Below are 26,417 nucleotides of genomic sequence, written 5' to 3'. Positions count from 1 at the left end.
CGGCAGGCTCACAGGTGTTCGTGCTTGAGCTAATTACTAATGTTTATAAACACAGACTCACAGACTCTCCAACTGCTGCGTCGTCACCATGGGAACCAATGACACACACACACACACACACACACACACACACACACACACACTTTCTCTCTTTCTCTGTCTGTCTGTCTCTCTCTATACACTCAGTACATATAACTGTCTGTCTGCCTGTCTCACTCACTCACTCCATATAACTGTCTGTCTGCCTGTCTCTCTCTCCCACACAGTCAGTCCATCTGACTGTCTGTCTGCCTGTCTCTCTCTCCCACTCACTCAGTACATATAACTGTCTGTCTGCTCTTCTCACTCAATCCAGATGACTGTCTGTCCACCTGTCTCACTCACTCACTCACTCACTCACTCACTCAGTACATATAACTGTCTGTCTGCCTGTCTCACTCACTCACTCAGTTCATATAACTGTCTGTCTGCCTGTCTCACTCACTCAGTTCATATAACTGTCTGTCTGCCTGTCTCACTCACTCACTCAGTTCATATAACTGTCTGTTTACCTGTCTCACTCACTCACTCACTCACTCACTCAGTTCATATAACTGTCTGTCTGCCTGTCTCTTTCTCCCAAACACTCAGTCCATCTGACTGTCTGTCTGCCTGTCTCTCTCTCCAAATCACTCAGTCAATGTAACTGTCTGTCTGCCTGTCTCTCTCTCCAAATCACTCAGTCAATGTAACTGTCTGTCTGCCTGTCTCTCTCTCCCACTCACTCAGTACATATAACTGTCTGTCTGCTCTTCTCACTCAATCCAGATGACTGTCTGTCCACCTGTCTCACTCACTCACTCAGTACATATAACTGTCTGTCTGCCTGTCTCTTTCTCCCAAACACTCGGTCTATCTGACTGTCTGTCTGCCTGTCTCTCTCTCCAAATCACTCAGTCAATGTAACTGTCTGTCTGCCTGTCTCTCTCTCCCACTCACTCAGTACATATAACTGTCTGTCTGCTCTTCTCACTCAATCCAGATGACTGTCTGTCCACCTGTCTCACTCACTCACTCAGTACATATAACTGTCTGCCTGTCTCACTCACTCAGTTCATATAACTGTCTGTTTGCCTGTCTCACTCAGTTCATATAACTGTCTGTCTGCCTGTCTCTCTCTCCCACACACTCAGTCCATCTGACTGTCTGTCTGCCTGTCTCTTTCTCCCACTCACTCAGTACATATAACTGTCTGTCTGCTCTTCTCACTCAATCCAGATGACTGTCTGTCCACCTGTCTCACTCACTCACTCACTCACTCAGTTCATATAACTGTCTGTTTGCCTGTCTCACTCACTCACTCACTCAGTTCATATAACTGTCTGTCTGTCTCTCTCTCTCCAACACACTCAGTCCATCTAACTGTCTGTCTGTCTGTCTGTCTCTCGCTCCCACACACTCAGTCCATCTAACTGTCTGTCTGCCTGTCTCTCTCTCCCACTCACTCAGTACATATAACTGTCTGTCTGCTCTTCTCACTCAATCCAGATGGCTGTCTGTCCTCCTGTCTCCCTCACTCACTCAGTACATATAACAGTCTGTCTGCCTGTCTCACTCACTCACTCAGTACAAATAACTGTCTGTCTGCCTGTCTCACTCACTCAGTACAAATAACTGTCTGTCTGCCTTTCTCACTCTCTCACACTCATTCATTCAGTCTCTCTATCTCTGTCTTCCTGTCATTCTGTGTTTCTCTCTCTGTCTTTCTTTCTGTCTCTCTCTCTCTCCCTCTGGCTCTCTCTCTGCTACCACTACTGCTGCTATTCATGCTACTACCAGTACCAATACTACTACAGCTATTAGTACGATTGCTACTAGTACTAATACTACTGCTATCACTTCAAATACTGCCATTACTATTACTACTTCTTCTACTACTACTACTGTTATATTAAATACTACGACCACTACTACAGCTATTACTACGACTACTGATACTACTACTTATACTGCTTCTTCTAATTACAAATACTTCCACTACTAATAATACTTCTACTACAACTACAACTTCTACTACTACAAATATCACTACTGCTGACATTTTTTAAGCCACAGAAGCTGTTTGAATATAAAAATATTCAGCTTTTTCAGGAGAGGGGTGATATTTTTCATATTTGTAATCTTTAAACTTTTTGAATTATTAAGCTTTTTGCAATTTGTTTTGAATGGGATATCTATGGAGAAAATCTTCAAATCCTGTTAAACTTCTTCAACTTTCAAAGCCTTCTTTCTCATACTTTCAGCTACAGACACCATAGTTAGACGTTTCAACTAGAAGGGTTTTCAGCAGTGCAGTTTAAATGCTTTCGAGCTTCAACATTTTTCAGACCGGTAGTCTCTCATTTCTGTATTTTCAGCAATGTTTTTGCAATTCATTTCAGCTTTCAGCTTTCAGCATTCCAACGCATTTTCAGCAGGAAATGCATTTTCTAGTTCTTCAACTTCTATTTCTTTCGTACATATTTTGGCACTTAATAACTTCCACATTTTTTCAGCTACAGAAACCGTTCAAATATGAAAATGTTCAGCTTTTTCAGGAGAGGGGTGCTATGTCTTTGTATGTTTCTAATCTTTCAACTTTTTGAATTATTAAGCGTTTTGCAACCTATTTTTTGAATGGGATGTCTATAGAGAATATTTTTAAATCCTCTTAAACTTCTTCAACTTTCAAATCCTTCTACTTCTTCATACTTTCAGCTACAGACACCATTTAAACTTTCAAATGTTGAGAAAACCCTGATCAATGATTGTATGTTATAATCATTTTTGATATCTTTTACACTTTTTGAATAGTAGCAATTTTGCTTTTATATGTTTTTCAGTCCTTTTCTGCTTTTATAATGGGTGTGTATTGCGCAGCTTAGAGTGCGTGATGTCACCACTAGAGTGAAGAGGAGCTTGAGATTCCTGTGAAAAAAATATTTGTCTTTTGCGACTGACTCCTCAATTTTCACTCTAAATGCATACTTTTTGGATGGAAACGTAGCTAATCTTGTCCTTGTCGTAGACATATGATTGTGGAATCCCACAGATTTACACATTTGGCTAAAAGAGCCGCAGAGCGACATGAACTCCAACCAACTGCTCCATTAGACTCCATGTTAAATCTGACCACAAACTTCTCAAAGAAGGCAGACGGTACCAGTTTTGTAACTTGCGCTGGAGCTCACATTTTTAACACCACAAACATAAAAAACACACCAGAGCGTTCGGCAGAGTCTTATCTCTCTCACGGTTCACTTATTTTATTGATTGGACTTATGGTTTTGGTATAAAGTGCACTTGTTTGACAGGTAGTTTTGTTGAAAATTCCTGTTTAATCTAATCTCTCCTAATTAGCCTCTAACACGCAGGTGCTCCAATCACCATAGCAACCAGTGACACACATGCACCCAAGCACACAGCTGTGTGACATGAGCTCATTTGTGCAGTTGATGAACACAGAGACATTGAGACACACGCACGCACGCACACACACACACACACACACACACACACACACACACGACTTGGAGGTATTCAGTCACATTATGATTATGTCTTCTCACCCCCTCTCTCACCCACCCAGCCCCACCCTTTCAAAATAAAAGCCCCACAGAGTGAAATCTAACTGGAATGCTTGCGATGAAGCCTGCCATTTAATAACCTCTGTTTGTGTGTTTCAAACATTATGATTCTGTCTCCTCTCCTCCTCTCTCCCCCATCCAGCCCCACCCTTTCAAAATAAAAGACCCATGGATTAACTGTATTTAAACATTAAGCTCAAAATTAGCCTTTTTTGTTGAAATAATTAATGCTCTTACTAATACTGCAACAACCACTACTACTGCTGCTAATATTTCTAGTATTACTACTACTGCCACTAATACTACAACTTTTGCTGTTGTGACTATTACTACTACTGCTGTTATTACTACCACTACTACTATTACTTATACTACAACTGCTACTACTACTACTGCTGGTATTCATGCTACTACCAGTACTAATACTACTACAGCTATAAGTACGAATGCTACTAGTACTACTACTACTGCTATTACTGCTACTTCAAATACTGCAATTACTATTACTGCTACTACTTATTCTACTACTACTACTGTTATATTAAATTTTATGACCACTACTACAGCTATTACTACGCCTACTGATACCACTACTTCTTCTAATTACTAATACTTCTACTACTACTAATACTTCTACAACTACAACTTCTACTACTACAAATATCACTACTGCTACTACTAGAACTTATTCTAATGCTACTAATACTTCTACTACAAACAATACTTCTACTACAACTACAACTTCTACTACTACCACTACAAATATCACTACTGCTGACATTTTTTTAAGCCACAGAAACCATTCGAATATCAAAATGTTCAGCTCTTTCAGGAGAGGGTGATATGACTTTTCGTATTTATAATCTTTACATTTTTGAATTATTAAGCTTTTTGCAATTTGTTTTGAATAAGATATCTATGGAGAAAATCTTCAAATCCTGTTAAACTTCTTCAATTTTCAAAGCCTTCTTCTTTCTCATACTTTCAGCTACTGACACCATAGTTAGACGTTTCAACTAGAAGGGTTTTCAGCAGTGCAGTTTAAATGCTTTCGGGCTTCAACATTTTTCAGACAGGTAGTCTCTCATTTCTGTATTTTCAGCAATGTTTTTGCAATTCATTTCAGCTTTCAGCATTCCAACGCATTTTCAGCAGGAAATGCATTTTCTAGTTCAACAATATCTCTGCCAACACACTGTGCAGCAGATGAGAATGGAATTTAATCTGTGATGCTCAAAGCATTTTAAGATTATGTTTGAACACAGATTTGGATGAACTGACCCTTTGAGTTTGACGTTACCACTAAATGCATGCAAATGTCCTGCTGAGCAGAACACATCATAACCGCAATGTCCTCGGTTTGACTCCAGCCAGGGACCTTATTTACATGTTCTACAGATGTCTCTCCTCTACACTGTCAGCTAGCAAATAAAGACGTGCCAAAAGACCAACAGTAAAAAAAAAAAAAAAAACCCCAGCAGTTCTACACTTTAACCACAACACTTGGAGGATCCTTTTGTAAACACCAAAATAATACAATATACACCATAATACACACCATGATGCTTGGAAAATGTGTTTAATAAAACTCCATTAATTTAAGTCTATACATTTGACAATTCTGCACTGATTAAATAAAACATTTTACCACAAAAAGGACAAAGTAGGTGACATACATGAACATCTCCCATTGTAAAAATACAGTACATCAACATGTGTATTCCAATATCTAATTAAATACAAGTGATTAATTTAAAGTATAACAAATGGTCTAAAGTGCAAAAGGACTTTTTTGTCAGAAAACTATTATGTCATCTATAAAAATTCATGTTTAAAAAAAAAAAAAAAAAAGAACATTGTTCAGCCATTTTAAAGTTTTCTTCAGCTTTAATGTCTAGTGTGAACAACAAGCACCACGGTTCCTATCTGTAACTATTTTGGGTTGTGTCCCAGTACCGAGCAGGCCTTTCTCTATAGACAGGAGGAACCCACAGGCTAGGCCTGAAGGTGGGGGGGGCTCTGCCGCAAGGCCTGAAGCTGTAGTGCGGCCATGGATGCCACGTAGGAGCAGTGAGATTTACCGCCTTAAAAAAAGGAAACAAATAAATAAAAGATGTCACCCAACTGCTCAAAAACAATTTCATCTGAACACAATATTGCAACCAACTTTGCAGTTCACCAAATCCTGGTTATTATGGAGAAACTTTCCATAATTTTCCAGACCTGCATGGGAATAATTCTAAAATGTATTATGCAATACCTGATAAGCACGGCGGCCACTGGAGACAGTGAGGGGGGAAGCGTGCGTGCTTTCCTCATCCGAGGAAGAACCCGAGTGGTAGTCAGATGTCACTCTCTCCAAAGCACTGGTCACCTTTGCAACATCTGTGTCAACCTCATCATCGCTAGAGAAGCTAGCAACCGAGAAGCAGGGATTGTCCTCTCTGTACCTGATCATTAATATGGATAGAGAGAGGGAAACCATCAACAGTTATAGGAGGATAAACATACTTAGAAGGGACTCTGTTTAAAACTTGACAAAAAGGTATGAATGCTAAAACCATTAGTTGTTTTTGTTATACTAAAAACGTATTATATCGTCTCAGCTTTTCGCAGCAAATTCACTCCGAGTCTCACCTGCAGCTGACCTCACCAGGGTCCACCCACAAAGTGAATTCATGGGGCAGTCTCAGGTCACAGAACTGAACCCCGCTCTCTCGGCAGGCCCGAAGGAGCTCTGGATCCTGCCTGTGGAGCCTGTTCATTCGGATGCACCTGCAGAACACACAAAACTGATTTCAGTTTGTAAAAAAGAGCCACGACGCAGAGACATTCATAAAAGAAAGTTGTGTTATGAATAGCAGCACCTGTGCGCCTGTCCTTTGCTGGGGTTTTCAGGGTACCAGTGTCCCTTGAACTTCTCCTGCAGTGCAACAGCCAGCCTCTCAACAAACAAATCGATCTTGTGCGACTCCAACTTCCCCCCCTTCTTCACAAGCCTCTTCAGGAAGAACACCACAGCTGCGATTTCTCTCCTCATGTTTCATTAAGCTCCTACAGCCTCTGTAAGGAAGTCAACACCAGTCAGATGGGCAGCAGTAACCTGAGTGATCAAAAATGAAGAGCATTTCTACGGAAATATGTTAGTTGATGAGTGTAAAACTACATAAATTGCCTCTACAGGTCAGAATATTGTTATTTAACTTCCAGATGGAACATTTTCCTTCCCCCGTTTTGGAATAACCTTATTCTCGTCTGTGATTATAGTAGCTCTGCTGTTACACACTTTTAATAACGTTACACCCAAACCATTCAAAAACAAACTGTAGCCAAGTGTAGTAGAAATAACCATGGGCGCGAGGCAACGGCTGCTGTTTCGGAGATTGTTTTTCCTTTAAACTTAAGAATGGATAACGCAAAATAAACTAAATTGAAAGGCAATTTCGCTTTGCTTTTGATCTGCTCCATTTACCCCAGTGAACGTTAACGGTCTGGCCGTTCTGGACGCTCCAGAAAGGCGGGCTGTCACGCACAAGTTCCGGTTATCCACGCGCCACCACACTTAATAACAGTACTGTACTCGGCGTGCTAGCAAGTTAGGCTAACAGTAGGAACACGGCGTTATCTAAACTGCACCGAAATGCATTTAAACCCGAGTTCATGGTGAATACAGTGAGTAAGAAAATATAAGGCGCTAGCATGAGCTTCATATCTAACGTTAATAGACGAGCTAAATTAACAGCCTCATGTTGCTAACAAACACAGCATCACTTTAAATACCGTGGCAAAAGTTCGAAATTGTCATAATAAATTGTGATATATTTACATACCGATCACATTAAGAGACACTTATCTAATCTGGTGAGACACCGCTCTCCTTCAGCGCGTGGGTTAAAAAAAAAAGATAAATGGGGAGGAGAAGTTGGCCAGCAGACGAACTCCGAAGGTTCGGTTATCAACCCCGCCCTTTTCTACACAAATCCCGCCTCCCAATCATTCTCATTGGTCTTAAACAAACCAACATGGCGCATTTATTGGTCGAGCACATGCTTCGTTGTAGAGTGACTCATACTCCTCACTGTTATGACTCAGAGCGTCTGGCATGTGTTTATGTTTGTTGCAATCCAATGGCAGCATCCAGTGATGTAATTTTTAGCATAAAAAGTGAAGAAGAAAAAGTTAACATTTTCACAAAAGGCACTCACCGGAAAAATAGTTACAATGTCTTATTTTGTTGTGAACCTAATTATTTGCCAAAGCAACATCATCAGTCAATTTGTGAGTCTTTATAGGAGACTGGTTAAAGAACTGGGAAATGAAGCAAGCAAAACATGTATTATGATAAATAAGTGGAATATGAATACCAATATTGGACTTAAAATTGTTCATCTACAAACCATCACTGACATAGTCCTTTTCATTGCCATTCTGTTTGGTCCAGGTTTACTTCCTGTCAGCAACTGCATAAACAAACATTGCAACAGGAAATACTAAGGGGCTCAATAAGAATGTTTATCATCGTTTGAAATTATTCAAAAGAAAAATCACCACAGTCAAGAGTCAAGATGACAAATAAAATAAATAAAGTAAATAAATGAAGTCAATACAAATGTCAACAGGAATACAATTTCAAGTCTGTAAATCATGCAACACAAACTGTACCTAATAATGATTTGTTGCTGCTCCTATTATCTGCCCAGAGAATTCACCAGGATTTTTGTTGCTGATGTTTTTCCTTATGAGATAAAAAAAAAATGCACTACAGGAATTGAATGAGGTCAACATACAAATCGGCCTGGATGAATGGAGAGCTGATCACTTTGTAGACCCTCGACTGCAATCCCCGACATGGAGAGAACTCTGTTGTAAAGTTTGTGGACGACACCACCTCCATCGGCTCCGTCAGGTTTTTGTTAACTTTTACAGCGGAGCAATTGAAAGCATCCTGACTGGAAACACTACAAAATGGCATGTAGCACTTAAGGCTATTTGATCCTTGAGAAGATTAACCACACAGCATAGTGTGCATGTTTCCCGGAAATAACACTCATTACAATAACCAGGCTCATTTATAAACACTCTTTGTCCACAAGAGGGCGCCAAACCTCCATCTTCCACACAATGCACAGTGAACAGTCTTCAGCAGTCTGTTTAGAAATCCAAGAAGTCAACAACTGGGTCATAATCAGGTGAAATGATGCTGGAGTCAGCACTAATTCTGGTGTCTGCAGTCATGTTTTGCGTTGCCTCTGTTGACAATGGAATCAGTGTTCATCAGAATCAGAAACAGCTTTATTTATTGTAAGTAATTTCTTGGCGATTTGGTGCATAACAAACGCAGAGCAAAAGCCAAGAGACGTAATATAAAATAGAACAATTTACAATAGAAAATATGAAAAAAAATATAAGAGATGTCTTAAAATGTCTTTCTTTTAAGTGGAAGAGCTGTCCAGTTCTGTGCAGGAATATTTACAGGGAAATGTGCAAATGTCCAAAGTGCAAAGAATATGTGCATGTGGGGAGACAGTAAAGCTGTGTGTTAATGTAATGCTTGACTGTGCATGAGGCCGACATTTCACTATACAGTTACAAAGCCATTTTGAAATATCAATCACACCATCAGTGGCCACAATCAGTCAAAATTCAAGCATGTCACATTGTGTATTAAAAATAGTTTTATTGAAATATTTTACAAAAAAATACAAACTGTCACTTAAGCACAAATCACACAGCATGTGTAAGGTCCATGAACACACACACACACACACACACACACACACACACACACACACACACACACACACACACACACACAATAAATACAATACTCACACAACACAAATGCAGCCTTGTTCAACATAAAACAAACGAATGAAGAGTCAAGTCTAAAGGAAGGAGGAGCAGCAGGTACGCTCACATCTCCAGGAAAAGATTATGACACAATCGGATCCATCTTGAATGTTCTGCTGAGCAGAGGCACAGGCCCGGGCATGTTTCCGCAGTATACAAACAGACAATGCATTCATAATTTAAAGATTAAAAAAAACCAAAAAACAACAACATACAACTGAAGATTGAATGAATGAAGATTGAATACACTCAAGCACACCAAATACAGTTATACAAAGGAATCCAAGATAAAAGATTAAAATGGAGCTAAACCCGGAAAAGGGGTCGAATACATTAAATCTCTTACAAAGAGAGAGCAAAAGAGATGGTGAGTTATTCTAGACATCAATCGGAATATATCCTAGTCTTTCCCCAGCTTATCACAGTCCAGCAACTCCGAGACCTCTTCTGAGGAAAACTCGGAAATCCAATATTCTTTTACATAGCTGCTATTTGATAAGGCTTCTGATTCATTTGTCTCTTTCTTGCATAGGGTTCCTGAATGATAAATTAACCAAAGCTACAGGCTGTAACACACCGACAGGTAATACCATCGCCTGCTTTGTCTCCTTTTGTTCAATAATCAGGGACCTCCATGTACTGCTGCGACATCGACTGGGCTCTCACACATCAACACAGCAGAGAGGGAAACAACAGTTAACGCTGCACACGAAAGATAAATAAAACAAATTATAAAACATACGCCATGTGTAACATGAGAACAAAGCCTTTCCACATCAACACCTTTAGAGAAAAAAATATATACATCTATGGTTCATTATTACACAGTGACGTAATCACTAAGCCACATATATTTGAAATCAGTTTGGTATTGCATCCTCCTCTGCTAATGGAAGTCACATGGTTGCAGTTCACATTTTAAATGGAACAAATACAGACTTTGGTTTGGCAGCTGGATTTCTCTATCAGAAACTAAACCATTCTTCTTCCTCATTCAGTGTGGAGCCAACATACGACTTGTGCTTGATAGCGAGACAGCTCTGTAATAAATATCAAGTAAATCTCACCAGCAATGATAGTTACTATAAAACCAAAGGCTGAATTAAAAACGAAATACCTAACACTTTATCACTGTAACTGCTGCTTGCCAACCAGCTGTTACAAAGTGTTATTTCATGGACACTCCCACAATAGTCATCATCGCCCTCACCAACGAAAACCTGCACAGCTCGTACAGCCCTGTGGACTTTCACACTTGTGATGTATCTTTGTTGCGGAGATGCTTTTGAGGACTTTTGGGTGTTGTCTTGCACTTAGCTGTGCTCTTTTACGGATTAGACTTAACCCGTCTTCAATGTGTTAGAATTTATTTTACTGTTCAATCCATCTGATCACCAGCGTTTTCATAAACTATCAAGTCAAGATAGGGCAGGTTGAAGGCAAGTTAAAAACTGTTTTAAGCCATTATATTGTCAGAGTGCAGCTGCAAGAAAAAGCTAAAACCTCGTTCATGCTCGACATTGGAACAGTAACCAAACACTCCTGGCAGTGCCTGTTGGTTTGAATATGACCGATTTGAGTATTCTGCCCCAAGCCATGTTATAAAAAATACTGTAACATCAGGTAACATATAAAGGAGTATAAAGCAGTATTTGAATATCCACGTCCAAACAATGAAAAACTGAAATGTTTGACAGCAAACTAAACAAAAGAAAATGAAACCAACAGCAATCATTTCTGTTTAATTATGCATATAAACTGTTTTTTTTTTTTTTTAAATGTCCTCGCCATGTACCGGGGCCAGGAAACCCTGATTCCCCATTCCACCTGGTATTAACATGCATCCTGGCTACATGAGATGGGTTGAATTCAGGTCACATGCCAGACCAGGCCACCGTTAATCCTTGCACCATCACTGCAGCGACGAGAGCGAAGGAGTCAGCCCAGCCCTTAATGCTGCTCTAAAGCAGGTCTGACGACTCACTGCGGTGTTGCAGAAGTCTCTCAATGTACAAAGGCTTTCTTTCAGCCTCGCTGCAGCCAGGACTTTGAAGTGTTTATCAGTGTCCTCCCACCAGAGGAGACAGAAGCCACCAGCTCGGGCCTCACTCCACGGGGCCGGTGGTGCTGCTGCTGGCCTTGACCCCGGCCCTGCTGATGTGCAGCCAGGGAAGCTTGCCGCAGTTCTTAAAGAGCTGCTCGATGGCGATGTGACGCACGTGCAGCTCCGACGCCAACGAGTCTTTCTCCTGCACAGCCTCAGTGAGCTCCTCGAACACCTCTGTTTAGAGACAGAGAGAGAGAGAGAGAGAGAGAGAGAGAGAGAGAGAGAGAGAATCAGCGCGGCTTCATTCACACACAAGATCAACTCATACACAGACAAATAAGTGAGATAAAGAAAACTAATAACAGTGATTACTGAAGGGGCAAAGAGCAAAGACAACACAACAGAAAACACATCTGCTTAAGATACCTCCACACAAATAAATAAGCAAACAATGAAGGAGATGGTGTGTTGAGTAGAAGCCTTCCAGTCTATATCAGCCCCAGGCTGTATTGAGTCTGGGAATGCTTTTCTTTTCACTCATACAGCTTTTTCCTGAGGGCACCAACAATGTAACATGGGGATGTATTACAGATGAGCATGACGGAGTGAAAATGTCACGTTTAAAATATTGATGATTCAAATGGTGGAACTTTAGGTCAAAGGTTGTGCACAACGTATCACAAAATGCCAGTAAAAAAACACAACTACACTTACTTTGAATCTGCATCAGCAGCCGGTTGTTCAGCTGATGGAGTTCGTCCACACTCATTTTAGTCACTAGAAGAAAAAACAAACAGCTTTGATCAGAGAGTGTGAGAGGAAACGTTTCAGGAGAGGAGCAGACACATTTATAATATAGTTTCAAGCTGTTGAGTGATGACCTTCTTGTTATCCCTCGTTTTAAATGTACATAGGTGAAGGTTTCAAAATCTCAGAGAACACAGATCTGTGGGATATGTGCAGAAAGCTTCCTGAAACATATGGGCTCCTAAAGTCCAGGGGTTTCTAGACTAATTAAAAGGAAATTATGTATCAGTGACGTGAATATGTGCCACATGCACATTTGAAGAAAAGAGTAAATTATGCTCACGTGTGTGTTGATAGCATTAAATGAGACAAATTGATCTAAAAGAGAATAAATACTTGAAAGCAATACAGAATGCCTGAGCACCTTACTGCAATATATGCCATTAATAGTTTTCCTTTCCATAAATAATGACATTTTCCACCATAAGTTGATGCATAAAGATTCACCAGAATGCAGGAAGTGGTCCTGTCTAACTGCAAGATATTCAGATTAGACAGCGTCGCCCAGCTAATGTAGATAGACACACCAATAAACCGTGTACCTGTGAAATGCCCGTCATCTTTCATTTAAAGCGCAGAATGTTAATAATTCCTGCAGTCTGGAGTCATAAGCAGCTTTAGTGGTGACGAGACACCAGAAAGCCAAGGACGTACAGTGTCTCGAGGTTATGGCAGAATTAATTCCTTCTCTGGAGGGATCACAGCGAAGAGGAAGATGAGGGACAGACCAAGTAAGAAGGTGTTTTCTGTTCCTGTGCTACCGTTTTGTCTGCTGCCTTTGAACTAATAAGTGTGCAGAAAGAGGTCGCACTGAAAGTTAAGATGGAGAGAAGAGAGGCAGAGAATGCAGCGACATATTGTCAACACTATTCTTCCTTCAAAAAGTGAAAACAAAATAATCAAACCTTCCACTACTCAATCACACACTGATTAAAATCTTAAATGTGCTCACATTCATCTCTGCTGCCGCCCTGGTGTCTGCGCGGTGCTTGTCCTCCTCCTTGGTTCCGACTGTGTCGGCCGTTCCTGCCGTCACCGGACCAGACGTCAGATTGCGCCTCCTGCAGCAGTCCCAGCTCCTCCACCATCCCCATGGCGTAGTCGGGCAGCCCCGTGGCTTTGCCCGCGTCCCAGCACAGCGTGTAGCGGGGCACCTGGGCGTCCGACTGGGGCAGCAGCTTGCGGTCACCCTGCTGGCTGTAACAAAGGAGCTTGGCCCCTCGTCTGCCGGGGCCGTTGGAGGAGACAGAGTCTTTGTTCTGGGCATACTGGATGATGCGGTTCAGTTTCTGGCTGAAGGCCAGCTTCATGCCCTCGTAGGCACTTCTGGAGACCTTGGAACATGACAGCTTCTGGTTGGCAATGAGGTGGCATTTCTCAAAGCAGTCTCTGTGGCCACGCAGGGACTTTGAGTGCAACAAGGTAGCAGAGGAAACACCTGCATTCACACAGACATGAAGCAATGAGTCAACAGGCACAACGCGTTTAAAGGATACAGCCACACCAACAACTGTCAAAGTTATGAGTGCAACAATACAGTGAACGCCAAGAGGCAGGGTTCCTAACCCATAAATAAAGCATATGAAACAGTTAACAGGAAATAAAGCAGAGAGCTCAACAGTTATTGAGGATTACTCGCCCAACAAATGAAAGTCAACCAGTATGAAAGCAAGCTAGAACTGGCAGATTGACCTGTCGCGATCTCTCTGTGAAAGCTGCTTAATGTGTGGTGGATTAGCCAGCAGAGCGTTGAGATAGCAGGGATAATACACTGACCCAGTCTCACTGCAAACACATGAAGCATATTTGGAAAATATGTACTGGACAACAGTCTGTCCACACGAAGCAGCGTTTTCATTTCATCTTGATCTGTTTTTGTTGTATATTCAGTTGTCAGAATCCATATTCCAACAGTGGTGGTGTTTTGGTTTAACAAGTGACCATGTTAACTGGTGACTTGTAGTCACTTAAGTAAATGGCTGGCGTAGATAAGGTCCACTTGTTGAGGTTGCATTTGTGATCTTTGGTGGTTATCGTCCTTGCATAGCTTGACAAGCTACTGCACTCCGCCACACTTCCTTTGCCACTTAAAACTACATTCCTTGGAAGTACCTCTACAGGGGAAACAGTAATGCTTCCTGCATCCTGTCAAAACAGGTCACACTGTAACCACTTTAGCGCACACAGAGGAAATTAGATTTAAAATAACCTCAGAGTAAAATGGGACAGGGCTTGATAAACAAAGAGAAGCTGTAGGTGAAAGAGAACGAGAGCGAGAACTGTGTGTGTGCAAAGTAAGGCTAAAGCGAGGCGTTAGTGTGATGGCCTTCTTCTCACAGCCTGCCTTTCTCAGCAGACAGACGAACCGCGTTGGAGATTAGTCACCGTTAGTCCATATAGATTTAACAGCTCAATTGGGCAGGTTTTCCTCACATGCCTCTCTTGACGCTTTAGACCGACGAGCCCAGGAAACCACAGGACATTACTAGCACCTCATGGCCACAGTAAAATAGGCACATACAGAGCCCTCGTGTTTAGTGCGGTCTGCAGGGCCTTGTTGTGGGGCTTCCTTTAACACAGAGTTGTGACATATCCGATAGGGTCCGTAACTGACAACCTGTAGCTGACAGGTCTTACACAATATAGGAAATACTGAAACACTAAAAGTAGTTTCTTTGTTGCAATCTCAAAAAATCTTTGGCTAGTAATTTAATGACGTTTGTTCCAACTCAAAAACATTATTTCACATTAATGGCAAAAAGGAAAAAGGAAATGAAACGTGCCTAAGTATTATTGGTAAGACAGTGGATCAGAACAGAACTGCAACTCACATCAACAGGTTTTTAAGCGAACAGCAGTGGCTACAAGCAGAACTTCCTACTAGCATCACTTTAGCAGACTTGCTAAAGTTGTGTGAAGACCAGAAATAATATGTTGACTGAAATGTTATTCTTTTAAGTGTATTGTTGACAGAAAGAATGGGAAAAAAATCTGTTTAAAGCACCAATTTGTTTAAAGACAATTGTCTTGTAATATCTCTGTCCCATGTGTGTCTTTTGAAAGCTTTCTGTGTGCCTGCAGGATCAAAACAAACAGTCCACATCTAATGGGGGACAGTCAGCATACCTTATGCGCCTCAGGACATGGGAAGGTTTGAGACCATTACACAACTGTGTGCGCAGAGGTCTATTCTAAAGCTTATGCATAACTGTGTTGTGACCCGAGTGCCTAGAAAGACAGAACTTTATGATAGATTAGTCCTGTGAGGGACCTACAGTATACAGCATCAGGTCTGCGAGTCTTCTGTGTGAGAATGTCAATGAATCTTCACACACTTTGCCAATAGCTGCAGGAGCTTTCTGTCTATCAAACAGCCATGGTATAATCCGATCAGTCTCAGTCTTTGGACTACAACAAAAACACACTGACTACCACTTCCCCAGCAGGAAAATTATTGGCCAACAACCAGGCCAGTGCACCACCAGCCAAAGACCTCACTCCAGCTAAGCAGCTTAGCACTACTGTCTTTCATGGCTGCACACATAAGCACAAGCACAAGCACAAGCGCGCGCGCACACACACACACACACACACACACACACACACACACTATTCACTGGAGGTGATTCAACATTGTTCGGCTGTGACAGTTAGAGACATTAAGCACAATGATGCTGACAACCAATGGGCTTGTTGTTTCCTGCCCTGTTGTACAGAATGAGTCAAGATTAGTCTCTCATTCAGTGAAACAACCAACAGACACAAAGCACAGACACATGCTTAAGTCTGATGTGAAATACAAACATCTGCTGTTGCTATTCATGGTTTTCACAAATAAGGCTGTTCTCGACAAAGACATTTTTAGTTGACTAAAGTTGAATTTTACGATTTTGTCAACTTATCGATTAGTTGATTGAATCGACCGATCTGTAAAACTGAGTTTCTCCACAAAGACTCACACAAAAGCACCACTTTAATCTTGTGTTTACCACAGATGTGTTAATACATTTCTGGGAAATAAGTAATTCAGCACAAAAAAAAGCATTAAAAAAAATTACGAATCAACCAAAGAAAACAATCAAAGTCGACTTATTGACTAAGAAGAGACAGCCCTAATTGCCAATTCATATTTAGTTGTATTTTAGTCATACTAAGTTGGTATGGAAAAGTTGAGAAATTGTTGGAGCAGCACTAGGAAGACTGATTCCTGTTACATTGTGTAATTCTCAACAGTAAAGTAAGCAAGGGAACGCTGGCATCACGACGGCGTACTAATCCTCAGGCTGAAGAGAGAGATGACATCCCTCTGTTGATCTAGCCAGGCTCTTCATTTAGTGGCTGCACTTCTGCCCAAATTTAACTCAGACTTCCATTCACTGGTTGCTGTCATGGAAAGGGATCTCTTCATCAGGTTCTATTGCCTATAACTGCGTTCGTAGTCTTTATGGACTTGTCTGCGGCGTTTGACACTGTGAACCATCAAATCCTCCTCTCATCCCTCGAGGGGATGGGCGTCTCAGGCTCTGCACTCTCCCTGTTTGCATCCTACCTGACGGGTCGATCCTACCAGGTGACCTGGAGGGGGGGCTGTGTCGGAACCACGCATGCTGACTACGGGGGTTCCGCAAGGGTCAGTCCTGGGCCCCCTTCTCTTCTCGCTCTACACAACATCTCTGGGTTCTGTTATTCGCTCGCATGACTTCTCCTACCATTGTTATGCCGATGACACCCAGCTGGTCTTGTCATTTCCCCCCGGTTTGGCTGACATCTCGAAGTGGATGACGACGCACCACCTCAAGCTCAACCTAGACAAAACTGAGCTACTGTTCCTCTCGGGGAAGGGTTGCCTGCACCGGGACCTGTCCATCACCATTGATGATACCGTGGTGATGCCGACTCGGACTGCGAGGAACCTGGGTGTGACCCTGGATGACCAACTGTCATTCTCGGCAAACATTTCATCCATTACACGCTCCTGCAGATTCCTGCTCTACAACATCAGGAGAATTCGTCCCTTCCTGACTGACGAGACGGCGCAGGTTCTCATCCAGGCTCTTGTCATCTCCCGCCTGGACTACTGCAACTCTCTACTCGCCGGAGCCCCGGCGTCGGCCATCAGACCTCTGGAGCTTGTCCAGAAAGCCGCAACTCGCCTGGTGTTCAATCACCCCAAGTTCTTCCACACAACTTCCTTTCTCCATTCTCTACACTGGCTACCTGTAAGAGCTCGCATCCAGTTTAAGACTCTGCTGCTAGCTTACAGGGCAGTGAAAGGAACAGCTCCTTCCTATCTCCAGGCCATGGTCAAGCCCTACACCCCAGCCTGACCACTTCGCTCTCCTGCCTCGGGGCGATTGGTTGCCCCGTCGCTCAGAGGTCCCTGCGGCCGATCTACCCGGTCACGGCTGTTTTCTGTCCTGGCCCCACAGTGGTGGAATGAACTTCCCACTGACGTCAGGACAGCAGAGTCGCTGCCCATCTTTCGGCGCAGGCTGAAAACTCACCTCTTCAGGAAGTGCTACCCTGAGCCTTCCACTTAGCACTTATTGTATTCATACTAGCTTGTTGCACTTATTGTATTCGTATTACTTATTGCACTAACTATTTTTCTTGTTTCTGCACTGTACTTTGGCTCTGAGTTATGCTCTGCTTCATGCTCTTAGATGCTTGTTTGGAAAAGGAAATGTACTTATGACTTCTGGTGACTAGTAGTTCTTTTGATTACCAATGTTGAATGCACTTATTGTAAGTCGCTTTGGATAAAAGCGTCTGCTAAATGACTGTAATAATGTTATGTACGCTTGTGGAGCATAATACAAACGCTGTGCAATGAACAGAGGGGCACATTTTGTCCTGCCTGGAGCAACCTTCTGCAGACTTCTGGTTTGTGCTCAGTCTGTGTTGAGCCTTGACACACTTAAGAGGAGATGAACAAACGGGACATGTGGGACAGAGGTTATCGCTGATAAGGTGTCAAACACAGCTGCATGGCACGCTTTAGAAGAATCAGCAGCTGCTCGAGCCAACGTAGACGCCAACATGGAGGTCACATGACCAACACTGAACCCCCCACAGACCTTAAACAACAGGACAGAGTAGCTTCCATTAACAGCACAGAGTTCAATGAATGACAGACAAGTACTACTAAACAAAAAGTCGCATGTGACCGTAAAACAAACCAGGAATAGACATCCATCAATCAACAACGTGAATGCTCATATATGACTTCCACAATTTACACAGAAAATGTAAAGAAAATGTCAAATTTGCTTGAAGGTAATTTGGGTGGAGAATGAGACACAAGCAAAGCAGAATATAAACTCCTGAGACAAAGTTTTGTGATAATTTCTCAAACACACACCAGTGGCAAGGTCAAATATCAAAGTTGTTTAAATCAGTTATAATTGGTATGAGCAGATGGATTGAGAAACACTGCACACAGTATAAATGATTGTGAACACAAATGATCTTGTGTATATTTGATGCAATATAAGCCCTGTAGTTACAGAGCTATCTATTTATATGCTCTCATTTCCCCGTGTCTCGTTTGATTTACCAAATTAGTAGAAAAGGATATTCCCATATTAGCAAAAATTAAGAACAAAAATTAAGCATTATAAAATGACAGACTAAGCATAGCATAACGACATCTGATTGATGTAGAAATGGAATTATAATAAATCAGGCTAATCCTGTCATAATATAATTAGTACTTCTAAATGGCAATCATCTTTGATGATGCAAGTAAAACATCCCAGCCACTTACGAACAACTGTTGGGAAGAAAATTCATTTAAACAGTGTTTCTATTCAGACAAAATGATATGTCTTATATAATATTCTGTACAGCACATTATGATGTTGTGTTGCAGGAAAGCCGTACTGGCAGCTACCTTCCGATGGTGTGTTGTGTACAGTACAGTAGTGACAAGTATTCCCTATTGGGTAGAACAACATAAACTGTATGTTTTTAAAGTAAAATCTCAAATCTGAGTTGTGAATACATTATTCAGAGGAAACACTGACGAGTTAGAAAAATAGCAAATACATTTGCATGACACCTAGTATTAGAGTTCAAGGCTGTTAAAATGATGCAAAAGCTCCAATAATATAGAAATAATATAGATCTCTGGACCCTGACTGAGTTCAAACACACAGCTACCACAGGCAGTGACATAATTAGACCTCTCTACACCCCAGGTTGAAGAGTTCACCCACAATGAATGAGCTGTTTAGAGGAGCAACAATAGCCCCTGTAGAGCGAGCAGCAACCAGAATCAGCACCGACTGCATCATTCCAGTCACTCCCTGCTGGAATTTGCCGGTTTTTCTCCTCACTCCAAACACAGCTGGAAATCACGCTGCCAGGCCTCAGCAAAAATTCTGTCTGCGTTATGTAAGCAGATGAAGGAACAAATGTGCTGGGCTTTAGCTGAACCTGGTAGCTCAGCAGACATCTTGTCAGACAAGAAGCCAGAGAAGACCAGAAGACTGTGGGTGAGAGAGGCTGGAGGGATCTCTCAGGTGTTTACGCAGCACAGCTCGTCACATCCAATAAGGACAGTTCAAAAAAGGCCCGTCTGGTTTGAAGTATGCTGCAATGAGCAATCAGATCCAAACAGCAAAGTCTGATGAATATGATAGTTAATGATACCACATTTGGCCATTTTGGGTGGTTTGAATACTCCAAAGAGCGAAAGCTAAAACCAAAGTGTGTTTGGTTTTATAAACGGTGTTTTGACTGTAAACTTTTCCCATATGAATGACATATCTGCATGGCAATCAATGAAAAAAATATAATACAGTGCACAATCTTTTTTCAACTAATTTCTAAACTATTACTGCCTTGGCTAGAGGGAGGTCTGGCTTTCTTGGCTACCCGACAAAGCCACCATCTTATAGTTTTTGTTGTCACAGGCATTATGGAGGTTGGTGTTTGAGCAGTCATAACGAAGCCATGATCAGGAAATGTCCTCTGAAATACACCAATGCTTTCAGGTTGAAACAGCAACACAGAAGATTACCAATGACTGCGGGCTGGTTGAACTGGCTCTTGTTCTCTGCTGCACACTGTTGATGCTCAAGGCTGTGAAGCCATATGTAGTACAAAGCTCAGATGGTGCAGCAAGCAGAAACAAAAGAAAGGTCTGAATGTAAGGCAGAGGTTGAGCAATACATAAAAAGACACAGTTTCTACTCTGTATTTTTTGATGGAATCAGTGTGCACACAGGCCAATGCAGTTTCCTCATTAAACAAACACTTGGAGCTACAATAAAGGCTGCACTTCCTGGACAGCCTTCACATACTTCTGCACCTGGTGGTACTGTGGGCACAAGCCTTGCTGATAAACAACTCTGTCAACATGAAGCTCATTCATTTATTGGAATATGGAGATGAAAGATTGCTTCTTCTTTAGTGGCTCTTGTTTGTGTTCAAGTTCATGTACAGTGCTGCCGAACTTCAACTGTGAATTCAGTGTGCGTTGGCAGCTGACGTTTACACAGACAAGTCTGAACATCCCCGTGTCATGCAAGCCTCCGAGCAGATCTCAGGGCGGTTGTGGGTGGAAATGAATGCTTAAGTGTAAGCAGTTAACTCATAATGGGCCTGCTCTCTGCTGTGACAGAGGTACACCGTTGCAGTGGCCAGGTGTTCAAAAAATACATTTAAAAATAACTTTTTAGACTTTAAAAGGGACGTTCCAACACATCATGACATGTCTTTAGTGACTCTGATGATATCATCCCTACTAGGGATTAACAAAACGGTTGTTTCTACTACCGCTGCTGATTTTCACCATTCCAGTTCATCCGTATCTTGTGGGTCCCAAAGCCTTATGGAACGATACTAAATCCTTTAAATGTCGCACATGAACATTCAGAATCTGTGTGAGTTAATAAAACAACATCCTTATAATAAATGAAAGCAAATATACCCGGATCACTTAAAGAAATCCTGTTCATTGCATGTCCCTTTGTTTCTGTTTACAAGCAACCTTACAACAGACAGTTCTGACTGCTATGGGTCCTCTGGTCTAGAAGACGCTGCCTTTTGTACAAAATCAATGAGACGTTAGGGCATTGTAGAGAGATTGTTCTTAAAAAAACTAAAATGAGAAGCAATTCTACTTCTATTGCTTCTACTAAATATTCAAAACCAGCATATAGCAAGTTGGCAATGAATATTCAGCAGCAGTAATTCACCCTTGAGATAGCATGATATGGTTTGGAATGGAGAGGCACTGGGAGGGAGTGTTTGTGCACCGAGAGATGAAAAACATTCTCTCCTCTTCACATGTTTCTGTACACTCTGTGTGCGTGTGTGGACTTTTGTTCTCTTCCTTTAACGAAGGATGGCACAGGAGGAATGAACTGTGGATATTAAGTCTACATGAGCAGTCTGCGGCCACACGACTTGGCCTTAGTTTCCAATCAGCCGTGTCTGAAGTAGCCACATGCCATTTGGCAAGGCCCCCCCCCCCCCAACCAAAGAAACGCTCGGCTGCATCAGGAACACGTGCTCGTCTGCAATCCCCCCACAATAGTTAGTTATACAACAGCCACTTCATAGACAAACACGGGCTACATCAGAACCCCCAGAAGTCTTGTCCGACACAACCATCATCCAGGGTGCCCCAGTTTTGTCTACACAATGAAACGGAGGAGACACACTCACGTCAATGCCCCAGCAGCTGGCTTGTTCCTACCTGAACAGAGCATCCTGGCTGAAACATTAAATAGAGTAAACAAGGACGCCCAAACTGAGCCAGCCAGGAAACCTCTACCTTGTTGAATGTCAACAGATAAATAACCATATTTGTTAAATCCCTTTCAAGGCAATCAGTGACCCATGTGTCTGGGTTGGATGCTAGTGAGCTACGAAGGACAAATATAAAAAGGTGACCCTGAAAATTGTATTTAGTTTTCTAACATGCAACAGTATGCATAGAATTCAGCTAATGCACGGCAAAACACATGAAAGTAAGTAGTACTACGTGCTACATATTACACAGATCAATCATCTTCTAAGGCCTGTTGTTTTAAATAAGTACAAAGTCTTACATTTAGGCTTTTGACATTACTGTATGTACTGCGCTGTGTCCTGCCATATTTACATTACATTTCTGCTGAACGAGGATTAATGAGCTTGCAAGAAATTTACTGACAGATTAGCCTGAAGACTCTTTCACAGCACACAAAGAGCAAAGCAATTAATCAACACCCCCACGCTCAGTTCCTTTACACCACAACAGACGAGACCTATAAATCTTTTGTCCATATGCATTTTCTCCCGCTGTCAACAGAATGATATACCACTCTGGGAGCTCTTAGTCAGCTATATTGCACCGCTGTACAAGTCGTACACAACCATCAAACTGTGCACACACAAACACGCACACACTGCTTGCAGAAAAAGAGTCTTTGTGGATCTATGAGACGAATGCCCAATGAGAGGCATATCTAATCCCTTCTGATTTGTCATTCTTCATCAAATAGGCCACTCATTAATTAAGAGATGAAAAAGCTTCAAACGCATGCTCTTGAGTTTGAGTGGCACATCAAACGGTGGAATCACAGTGGTCTATTTTAGAGAGGGCTTTGGTCCTGCAGGCCCATTACCCCGCACATATCTTATATGTTGTTCCTGGAGAGGATAAAAGACGGGTTTGTGGACGACCATCATACTGCACATTAACACATCTGAAAGGTTCCGATGCTAAACTACAGCTCTTGGCGCAAATGCATATTTGCTGTGATGGGAACAGAGATCAAAAAGAATCTGGATGTTTCCGCAAAAGTGATTTGTTGTGCGATCCAAACGCTGGAGACTCTTGGCAGCTAAGACCGGTGCTGATCTATCCACATAAAACTATCTCTATTTGAATCCAGCCAGGGAAACTGGAAATTAAGACGAATATCAAAGCTGAATCCCATCAGACACACAGTGAGTGAGGGTGTGTGGGCTTTTCTAGAGTTGGGGAGGTCACGCTGTGGTAACAGAAAAATCATTAAAGAGCTTCACTGCATACTGTAAGCTGCAGGGTGCTTTGAAACATTAGCTAGCACAAATATATCAGCTGTATGTGAAGAGGGCCTTTACATCACTGTTTGCTCTTCATTCTGGTGAGCAAACGAGCAGTAGTCTTACCTTCAATGCTGAGCTCAAAGCAGACATGGCAGAAAGACATGGTCCCCGTCTCCGTCTCTAGCTTGCAGACACTGCAGATATTGTCATCGTTCAGATCGATGTTCACAAACTGCTCCTCTTCATCCATTGTGCTTCAGGGAGAAGCAAAAGAGATGGCTGAATACCAGGAGCTTGCACAACCACCGAGCCCTTTTTTTGCTAATTAGGTCACATTTTCAAATCAACTTATTAAAAATGCATTTTTTTTTGGTCGTGTCAGTGGGGGGTAATATTTTTTGGATGGCACACTATTTTTGGTCGGGAACACAGTAAAAGAGGCTGTGTCCTTTTTCAAATGTTTTTAGTTGGTGATGCTATTGACACATTACCACAAAAGCTCTCTTTATTCGCTCTACCAACATACTAATACTGGATCCCATGGTAATAAACACAATCGGATGTCATTGACATGTTGTTAACAAATTACCCGCAGGGAAACACATCTGGTCAGCTGCACAACACCCATAAACTGTCAAAAAGCAAACTAAAGTTTAGACTAAAGATACACATCTGCACCGGTGTAGCTTTCCCCACAAAACATTTTGTGATATTGGTGTCAGTGTTGCAATACCAGATATCAGCTAGAGACCATAGAGTGGTATCTGTAGCATTCATTTGTGCAACCACTAACCAGAACATGCATCACTGTATAGTTTATTATATCTAGTATGCTTTTAATTACATTAGAGAAACAAGGTACTTTAAGAAGTCTGCTGTTTCTCTTGAAAATTCAACTTGTCCTACTTTTCCAACCACATAACATAAAGGGTATTCAAGGTTGTTGACATTATTTGGTGGAAATTAATTTCACCGTGACAACCTATGAGGACAAAGCTTTGCTACAAAATGAGAAGCAAATAAAAAGACACAGACATACTGATTTAAACACAGACATCTGTATGTGCAAGAGTAATTTAGAGAGCTTGGTTGAGTTTTGGTTAGTTTTTTGTAACTATTCTGAGGGTTATTTATTCACATATAACATCTACGATCTTCCAGTGGCACATATCCAAGAAACTCAAGTTAAGAAGCATACTGACTGATACTGACCAGATATAGCTAGCGTTATAGTGGTGGACACTCGACGCAGTTTCAGAAGATTAGCCAGTGATAGCGGGGGGGGGGGGGGGGCGGATTTCAACTGAACTTTTCCCTTCGTTGGGTTAACATACAAATTTTAACTTCGCCGTAAGGTATTTTTTCCCCTTGACAGCAGTTTAAATACCTGAATGTCTGTGAAATGACAGTTCGGTTCTCTAGACAGTTAAAAGTTACCAGAACGTCTCTCGTTATATATCAAACACAGGCTAACCAGACCTGAAGCTAGCAGCACACAGGCATCCTCCGAGTAGCGTAACTCCGCTCTGGCTGCTTCGTGACCGTTATTCGGCGTCGTTAAACAACGAGGTATCCAACAAAATGACGATGCCGCCAGTATTTCGGAACACCACTTTAGTAAAACTCACCTTTATCTTAAAGAGTGTGTGTTGGCCGGCTGTCCCTTTTGTGTGTGGACACCTCGGTACTCCTTCGCCACGGTGAGCACACAAACACCAGCGCGTCACGGCAAATCCGGAGGAACCTCTCTCCCCTCTCAACGGAATGAGCCACTCGTTTATTTGAGGGGTAAAACCATTCGTCATTAGTTTAATTATCGACGACTCTGCCCTTAGTAAAACTGGAACAACACATATTAATTATACATACAAGAAATACGTGTAATTGTTTCATGAAATGCATTCGTTTGATTACATAAGCCACCTCTGACAACAGTACCCGTGATACACCCCCACGGTTGAAACAAGGTACATCTTCCTAGCGTCATCAAAACATTTCCATATAAAGGAATAATTCAGGGTTTATGGTATAACTATGTATAGTTGCCCAATAAATACAAAATAGTGATAGTAAAGCGTTCCCCCCGTTGTTGAATACATTATATGAGGCGGCAGACCTTTATTTCAACCTTCTCTTCCCACTTCAGGATATTCTGTTTTCATTCTTCTTCACATGAAGTCACACGTGGGGAATTCCCGCGAAAGACCGATAGCAATAACCGTTAATGGCTTTAGGGGTAATGTCCCATTGTTATTTCGGAATAAATTACTTAGTATACATTCTTTAAAGTTGTTTGGTGAAATATGTTCAACTTACTTTTTACCAGTGCAGATGCTGGGTTTTTTCATTTTAACCCAACCTAGTGCTTGAAATTAACTCTATTGCAGATTTAAATATTGCCCATACACATGGTTACACATCTGATCCCACCTAGCAATTAAGTGGAAGTCATCTTTTCTCATATATCTCAGTAGCTCAACAGTAGTGTCATCAATCAGAAAAACGATGTTTGGACAATTTTATTTAATTTTGTTCAAAGTATTCAAAGTGCCTTCGGGCAAAGAACTTAACCCCAATTTGCTCCTGATGTACAGGCACACTGTTATTTCCTCTTTAATTGCCTTGAATTTATATGATAATATATGATAATATAATGACAATAAACTTGTAATAAATAATAATAAGGTGACACTTGTTTTGTTGCAAAAAGTGGGCAATATGACTTGAATTAACAAAATATCTATAAATTATCATTCCGCAGGTTTTTACTGGGAACCAAATTATCTGCAGAGGTCTCGTCCTCTCCAAAATACATGGACCCGATGATTAACTTTAACTTTACTGTCATACACCACAAGGAACTCCTGCGTCATTGTAACATTAATGTTACAAATATTAAGATAAAAATGTGCAGTGGGATAGTGAAGCCAGGTGAAAAATAAAACCAAGAGACCACCACAGATTATATTGCAAAATTCAAAAATGCTACCACTAACATACAGCACTAGTATCAGCAAACACTAGTTAGCTAACGTTGACTTACACAGCTAGCTAATAACGCTACATGACACAGAATAAAAAAA

The 26,417-nt window shown here is 41.6% G+C and overlaps 2 protein-coding genes across 5 annotated transcripts; both read right to left on the bottom strand.

Annotated features, from left to right (window-relative positions):
* Positions 1 to 5,179: 5,179 nt before the first annotated feature.
* Positions 5,180 to 8,613, bottom strand: btg3 (B-cell translocation gene 3). 4 transcript variants are annotated; one of them, XM_068721304.1, is made up of 6 exons: positions 8,268 to 8,613; positions 8,003 to 8,065; positions 6,473 to 6,668; positions 6,243 to 6,380; positions 5,866 to 6,055; positions 5,180 to 5,689 (listed from the first exon to the last, which is right to left on the bottom strand). In XM_068721304.1, exons 3-6 carry the CDS (start codon positions 6,643 to 6,645, stop codon positions 5,528 to 5,530), a joined length of 663 nt encoding a protein of 220 aa, XP_068577405.1. In that variant the 5' UTR covers positions 6,646 to 6,668; positions 8,003 to 8,065; positions 8,268 to 8,613; the 3' UTR covers positions 5,180 to 5,527. The 4 variants fall into 4 exon arrangements, with proteins under 4 accessions (XP_068577405.1, XP_068577406.1, XP_068577404.1 ...); XM_068721305.1 differs by lacking the exon at positions 8,003 to 8,065; XM_068721303.1 differs by lacking the exons at positions 8,003 to 8,065; positions 8,268 to 8,613 and adding an exon at positions 7,436 to 7,525.
* A 647-nt stretch (positions 8,614 to 9,260) lies between these two features.
* Positions 9,261 to 25,073, bottom strand: cunh21orf91 (chromosome unknown C21orf91 homolog). The gene is made up of 5 exons (XM_068721355.1): positions 24,963 to 25,073; positions 23,458 to 23,588; positions 13,262 to 13,747; positions 12,217 to 12,279; positions 9,261 to 11,736 (listed from the first exon to the last, which is right to left on the bottom strand). The coding sequence occupies exons 2-5, from the start codon at positions 23,582 to 23,584 to the stop codon at positions 11,561 to 11,563; spliced, it is 852 nt and encodes a 283-aa protein (XP_068577456.1). The 5' UTR covers positions 23,585 to 23,588; positions 24,963 to 25,073; the 3' UTR covers positions 9,261 to 11,560.
* Between the last annotated feature and the right edge of the window lie 1,344 nt (positions 25,074 to 26,417).

This window comes from Cebidichthys violaceus, unplaced genomic scaffold (assembly GCF_023349555.1).
Source record: "Cebidichthys violaceus isolate CVI_PGR_0920_01 unplaced genomic scaffold, fCebVio1.0.p SCAF_27, whole genome shotgun sequence".
Lineage (NCBI taxonomy): Eukaryota > Metazoa > Chordata > Actinopteri > Perciformes > Stichaeidae > Cebidichthys > Cebidichthys violaceus.
This window is presented reverse-complemented; position numbering and strand designations above follow the sequence as displayed.